The 6,996-nt window shown below is 54.4% G+C and overlaps 1 protein-coding gene across 1 annotated transcript in view; it reads left to right on the top strand.

Annotated features, from left to right (window-relative positions):
* SOCS3 (suppressor of cytokine signaling 3) overlaps positions 1-6,996 on the top strand; it is an 11,058-nt gene that overhangs the window by 1,266 nt on the left and 2,796 nt on the right. Inside the window, exons 2-5 of the mRNA XM_010856516.1 lie at positions 1,438-1,643; positions 5,212-5,274; positions 6,480-6,610; positions 6,828-6,963. Of these exons, the coding sequence (XP_010854818.1) occupies positions 1,438-1,643; positions 5,212-5,274; positions 6,480-6,610; positions 6,828-6,963 (536 nt within the window). The remainder of the gene's footprint in view (positions 1-1,437; positions 1,644-5,211; positions 5,275-6,479; positions 6,611-6,827; positions 6,964-6,996) is intronic.

The raw sequence follows: 6,996 nt of genomic DNA, 5'->3' as shown, positions 1-6,996 counted from the left end.
GCCCCTTCCTCAGGGATTCCCCCCAGTTGTCCCCCTCACCCACAGACTGGGGGTCCCCATAGTATACTCACATAGCCCCCGAGACTTCGCCGAGTACTTAACACAGTTGCAATTAATTAATCATGACATCGATTGTAGGAGAACCTTTTTCTTCTGGAAAGAATCTAAGCTCCTTGAGGGCCCAGACTGATAAATTCCAGGCTCCCAGACCAATCTCCAATACATAGTAGGTACTCAAAAATGCGTAGTAGGTACTCTTAAAGAAATGCATGAGGCCTTCCCTGGTGGCTCAGTGGTAAAGAATCTGCTTGCCAGTGCAGGAGACACAGGTTCCATCCCTGATCTGGGAAGATCCCACATGCCGCAGAGCAACTAAGCCCCATGCACCACAATGACTGAGTCTGTGCTCTGGAGCCTGGGAGTCGCATGCTGAAGCTACTGAAGCCCCAGCGCCCTAGAGCCCATGCTTCGCAGTAAGAGAAGCCACTGCAATGAGAAGCCCGAGTACTGCAACTAGACAGCTCACGCAGCAACAAAGAACCCGGCACAGCCAAAAATAAATAAAATTATTTTTTAAAATAATTTTAAAAAAGAAGATGAATGAATGAGGGACTTCCCTGGGAGTCTAGTGGTTAAGTCCCCTCGCTTCCAGTGCAGGGGGGTTTGGGTTCTATCCTAACTAAGATCCCACATGCCGCGTGGTCTGGTCCCTCCCCCGAAAAAGAAAAGAAATGAATGAATGGTTTTGTAAAACAAGTCTTGCAAGAGCAAGAAGTGGTTCTAGATAGGTCCAATTACCCCAGAAATCTGAACTGCCATCAGCAATTTTGTTTACAATTATAGGGGTCTTATGAAATCTTCATGGGCTCGGGTGTAGACACTCGTAACTCCACTCAGGTGAGTGCAGCAGGGGCGAGGGGAGAGCTGGAAAGGAAGGTCATGGGAGAGCCAGCCCCCAGGGTCACCCCTTGGAATCTCACCCCTGGAGATTCCCACCTCCCAGTCCTTCTGAGCCACTTCTCTGCCCTCCTGGCTGGTTTCAGCCGGAGAGAGGGTACATCACATCCGTTTGAACTTGCCCCGGAATCAGTGCACGCCAATGTGTGATTCACATTGGAGCTGGGGACCTTCCTAGGTGGAAGTCACCACCTGGATGGGAGACTCGGGAAGTTTTCCTGGCGACCCCGTCCCTGCAGGGAGCCTGAGCGCAGACCCACCCCGGGGAGGTCAGTTCAGATGCTGTGAGCATCTGACCCAGGGGCCCGGGTCAGCTCAGGAGCTCCCCTACTGCCTTGCTCTGGCAGCCAGCCCATCTGGGTATCGTGGGGCAAGCCAGCCCACGGCGTCCACCAGGTCCCCACCCATCCCGGCTCTCCAAGGGCTTCTGGGGCCCAGGAGCCTGCCTTGTCCTCACCCCCCTGCTGGCTCTCCCTCCAGGGGCACTGCCACTTCAGCTCCAGGCACCAGGCCAGGCCTCATTTGCATTACAGCCCAGATGGTTCACCACAGCCTCGCTTCCCAGAACTGCCCGCTGCTCTGGTGTCTGTTCCCGAGCACAGGAAAGGGCACGGGCCGCAGGCACAGCGGCCGCTTCAGAGCGAACAGAGCCTCTTACCATCCCAACCCAGGACACAGCAGGGCTGGTTTGGTTTAGGGTCAGGGGCGATAGCTGGCTGGAAGCCAAGTCCCCTCCTCCTCTACCTCCAACTCTGAACTTGGAACAGATGGCGATTCCAACTGGAGCCGGTGGAAGAAACCCCCTCCCCTCCCAGATGCCCCCCACCCACCCCTGTACTCTCCAGGCTCCCCCTCCAGAGTCTGGGCGGAGGACTGGGCCACCCCCCCGCCCAGGGCAGGGGGTCTGAGCTCAGGCCCAGCCCAAGTGCCAGAGGGAGAAGGAATCTCAGCAGGCAGGGTGGGTAAGTGGGTGGGTGGGTGGGTGAAGTGTTTTCTTTCCCCTCCCTCGGCACTTTTTCTGGGAAATGCCAGAGGCCAGCTGGGCCTGGAATGTCAGGCTTGAAAGAACTCCTCCACTGTTCATAGACATCTGAGCCACAAACCTTTTCATTAGCTCTCGGGCCCCTCCCAGCAGAAACAAAGGCCTGCAAACTGGAATGGCGATTCCGGCTGCAGACCATTGTCCAGGCCTCCCCAGCCTGTCCCTTGGCATTGTCTGAAGCCGGAAAGAGAGAGAGGTCGGGGTCAACCTGCTACACAACCCTTGGACCTTTCCAACTGCACGGGAAAGGTCATCTCTGCCATCACCCTGGGCACCAGCAAGGCTGGCTCCACCATCAGCCCTGGTGGGCAGGGGCTTCAGCTAAGAGGGGCTAAGATGCCCAAGGAAGCCCAGCCCTGGGAGAGCCTCACTGAGGCAGTGAGGGGCAGGGCTTCCAAGAGATCAGGTGAGACACCCCACCCCCAAACACACACACACACACACACACACACACACACACACACACACACGCATTTTCTCCAAACTGTCCAAGAGAAAGGGGAGCAGGAAGGGAGAGGCTTCATTGCCTCCTGCATATCTGCAGTAACCATCAGCCCTAGACTAGAAGCTCCAAAGGGAAGGAACCAGAGTCTTTTCCTCACCATTCTGCTGGGCTCCTCTGTCCATGGGATTCTCCAGGCAAGAATACTGGAGTGATTGCCATTTCCTTCTCCAGGGGATCTGCCAGACCCAGGGATCCAATCTGGTTCTGCTACATTGCAGGCAGATTTTTTTTTTTTTTTTTACCATCTGAGCCACCAGGGAAGCCCCCATTGTGTCCCCAGACCTCGCCAACTGTCACACAAGAGAAGCACAATCAACACGCATAAGTCAAATCAGGCCACTGGACAGTTGAACCCAGGGTGCTCCTGGTGCTGTGGAAAGCCCACCAGTCTTGAGACAGAGGGAGGCCTTGGGCTTGGCATTGAGCAATTCTGTGGTCTGAGGCCAGTCTCCTAACCCATCCGGCTGCAAAGCCACCAGGCAGAACAATGGCAAAGTGGGTGCCGGCCCCCAGGCTGGCCTCCGGAGCACACGGAGACCATGTGCGCAAGTGTGGGACCTTGTGTTCACCAAGGCGGCCAGAGCTTCCTTCGACCCCCCGACGGGCGCCAGCATTCCGATCTAGGAGGCTTGGGCAAGAGCTCATTGTCTGTCACACACCATGAGTAAGTGAAGCCCCATGGGCAGCTGAAACCGCTGTGTACTTCCCCTCCATCACAAATGAATCTCTTTATTATCTTTATGACCAAGCACCTTTGCCTGGAAATGGGATTCTGACTTCATAAGAAATGCTGCAAAGGGAGAGATTCTGAAAAGGCAGGAGGCTCCTAAATTCCTTAGCCAGGAAAACGGCAGGGAGGGACAGAGCGGCGAGACTTGGACAACGTTTCTCTCCCCTGGAGTCCCCAGCAGACAGGGAAACTGCCTTAGGTCTGCCCTGCTCTGGGCATCTCTCTTGCCTGGAAGAAGGTCCCTGGGAATGTGCCCAGTATCCGACTAGTGTCTCCTCCTTGACATTTCCAGCAAAGTTAGAGTCTTCACTCCCTTTTTCTTATGATTAGCAGGCCTAACAGTCTTCACCAGCCACACAGGGGCTTCTATACCCTTCTTCCCGTCTAAACAGCCACTCCATAGCCCTTCAGGAAAAAAGCAAAAGATACTCTAGAAGAAAGCAGTTGGTGGTATCTAAAAATGATGGAAAATAAAAGACAACACAATCCCTTATTTAAAGATCCACTGAGCACTTTCTATGGATCAGTTGGCTAGGTTTAAAAAGAAAAAAAAAAAAATCAACGACAGTTCCTTTCCTCTAGGTTATCAGTGGAGGAGGAGAGCATGTTGGTCAGCATAGAAGGAGCTACCCTGAAAGTTTAGACTGAGTCTCTGCCAAACCTTAAAGGAAAAGTAGAAATCAGCCAAGATGTAGAAGGTAGTCCCACCCAGAGGGAAGCAAACATGCAAAGACCCAGGCCTGGAGAATGTTTCGGACACCGCCTAGAGCTCCAGGTAGCTGGGGCGTGAAGTGTCAGTGGGGCAGAGGTAGCTGATGAAGATGACGTGGGGGCGGAGAGCCTAGACATACACTCACTGGGAGGTGTTTGCACGATCCCAAAGGCAACGGGAGAGCTTCCCAGGTGGTGAAAAAACCTGCCTGCCAACACAGGAGACATAAGAGATGCTGGTTTGATCCCTGGGTCGGGAAGATCCCCTGGAGAAGGAAATGGCCTTAGGTCTGCCCTGCTCCAGTATTCTTGCCTGGAGAATCCCTTGGACAGAGGAGCCTGGCAGGCTGCACAGTCCAGGGGGTTGCAAAGAGTCGGATATGACTGAAGCATCTTAGCATGCACAGAAAGGCAACAGGAAGCCCCTGGAGATACTAGAAAGCCAAAGGGAAAGTGGGTGACTGGCTGAACTGTTTGAAGACAAACAGCTTTTTGGAATGTATCATATAGGAGATACATAGCTCTCCAAAACATCAAGCCACGTATAGCCGCATCCTTCCCCTAGTAGCCCAAGGTGCGGCAGCTCAGCCTTCCCCTCCTCCCTCTCCTCAAAGACTCCTCAATGCTTTCCAAATAATTACAGCTGACATTTGTCAAGCATTCACTACGTGCAAGGCACTATTCTAGCAGGTTGCATGCACTGGCTCAGTCCTCACAATCACGCGATGAAGTAGGTACTATTTTCAGCCTATTTTACAAATAAGGAAACAGAGGCACAGCTGGGGAAGTCAGTGGCTCAAAGTCATACAGCTACTGGGTGGTGGAGCCAGAACAGCAGTTCAGTTTCCTGAGTCAGCACTCAGGGAGCCCTGCCCCCTCGAGCAGGATGCACGGTGGCCCTGCCCCGGCTCTGTTCTTTCCATCATCTCTGTACTCTTGGACCCACTCTTTGCCCCCCCGCCCCCGCCAGTCACATACCCTTTGCCACGGGCCCTCGGCAGGCCCCAGGCTCACTGGGGTACCACGCTGTTGACATTAGGACTTACCTGTTGCAGAGCTTTGTGTCTCTCTAAGCAGACTGGGAATCCCAAGCTCAGGGGCTGTTTATTCCTGCTTGTCTCTCCCATCCCCACTTCTAATCCCCTCTCCCCCCAAGAATGAATTATCAGAGTCTCATAGGACTGATTGTAATGACAACCACTCCTTTCATATGACACCCATCACATGGGGGTCCCATGTCCCCTCACCTCATCCGCACCCCTGCAGGATTCACCCAGCATGACCGTGTTCCCAGCACTTTGCCCGGTGCCTGGCAAAAGCAGGCACTCAGTGAGGGTTTGTGGAATGAATGAATGAACCTGACTTGTGTCAGAGCCTTATAATTTACAAAGCACTCTCTCATCCATTAACTCAAAGGCTATTCCTTGTGAGCCTTCCTTGTCCTCCACGGGGCTCAGCACAGAAGTGGATAGTCATGGTACAGCCTCCTAATCAATGGATGAGAAAAAGAATGAATGCCTGAGTCTACAGAGAAGGAGAATCCATTTCATTAGCCTGCAAATCTGGAGGGCAAAGACCAGGTCTTCTTCGTCATTATATTTCAATGCCCAGTACAATGTCTGGTACACAGAGTCCAATATTTGTGAAATGTGTTGAATAAATCAATTCCCCCCTCTGCAGAAGTAACAAGAAGACTTCCTCCTAATGACTCCTCTCCTAGAATCCGAAGGGAGAGTTGGACTGAATTACTTCCATTTCTAGCACATTTTGATGTGCAGAATCTTTTCTTATCTTTTTAATCTCAGATCTCTGATGGGAAAAGATTATTATTCCTGCTTTACAGATGGCAAAGCCAATTTCCAGAGAGGCTGGGTGTCCTGCCCACAACTCATTTACTCCTCTGACATCTGTGGGGAGAGAGGTGAAAGCACAGAGGAGACAGTGGCAAATCGAAGGCACGGAGAGGTGCCTATCAGCTCCCAGAGACGCCGAGGAGCCAGGTCTCCGGTGTTTTCTCTCCCCCTTCCTTTCCTTATCTTCAGAGGCTGGGAGTCCGGAAAGAGGGCAGGGTCAAAACTGTCAGCCCCTGCGTTCTGAGAGATGACAATCTAAGCGCCTCCTAAGCTGGTTCTCAGGTGTCCCCAGCACCCCACTGCCTGTTTGGGGTGCAGAAAACTTTTCATCCTTCATAAAGCTGGCCCTGGTTAACCCAAACCACCCACATCCACGCCAAGAACAAATCCGTTGTTCACCTCAAGGGCCTCCTCTTCTCAACCCAGGGGGGAGATCGAACCCCCGCACTGGCGGGGCAGGGGGGCGGGGGGTGGAGATTCTAGGCGGTAGGCCTGGGGTATCTGAAAGTGGGCTGAACTGGAAACTGCTTTCCGTAAATTCTCCTCTGCTGGATTTTTTTATTCCCAGGTCTAATTCCAGACTGCGATGTGAGTTCTCCCTGGGTCCCCCGCCCCCGACAAGTTCCCCCGGCCCCAGCTCTTGAGCCAGCACCCCCACCGCCCCTGCGTTTCGCGTTTCAGGGCTTGTGGGGTGCAGCACAGAACTCCACTCCATCTCGCAGACCCCAGGGCGCCCTCTAGCGGACGCGGGGCGCGGGGTGGGGCCATCGCTCGCCCTCGGGCCCGTCCCGCTGCTTAAGGGCACCTGGCAGGTTTGGAGACTCAGAAGGGCCACAGCGATTGTTGCTTGCGTTTGTGTCTTTGGAGCGGTGGGAGGCGGCACCCATGTTGACAGAGGACCTAGCAGGGGGCCGATGGACTGAAACCGGACAGCTGCCACGCAGGCGGCGTTCCTTCCACGCTTAGGACTCCCGGCTTCATCTCTGGGACAGGCCCACGGGTGACGCTCGCGCTTTCTTCCGCCCCCAGGCTTCCAGGTCCGGTCCTAGTTTCGAGGCCCGGCTTTGGGAGTGGGGGTGGGGTGTCCCCAGTTCCCCAGAGGCGGGCACGGGCCTCCTGGGGCCGAGATCGGAACCCCGGGCGGGCGCGGGTGGGGGCGAGGTAGGTGGGTGGGTGGGTTGCGTGGGGTCTCCCCTCG

The sequence above is a fragment of the Bison bison genome, unplaced genomic scaffold (assembly GCF_000754665.1).
Source record: "Bison bison bison isolate TAMUID 2011002044 unplaced genomic scaffold, Bison_UMD1.0 scf7180017864371, whole genome shotgun sequence".
Taxonomy (NCBI): domain Eukaryota; kingdom Metazoa; phylum Chordata; class Mammalia; order Artiodactyla; family Bovidae; genus Bison; species Bison bison.
The sequence above is the reverse complement of the archived record's forward strand: the minus strand, read 5'-3'. Positions and strand labels throughout refer to the sequence as shown.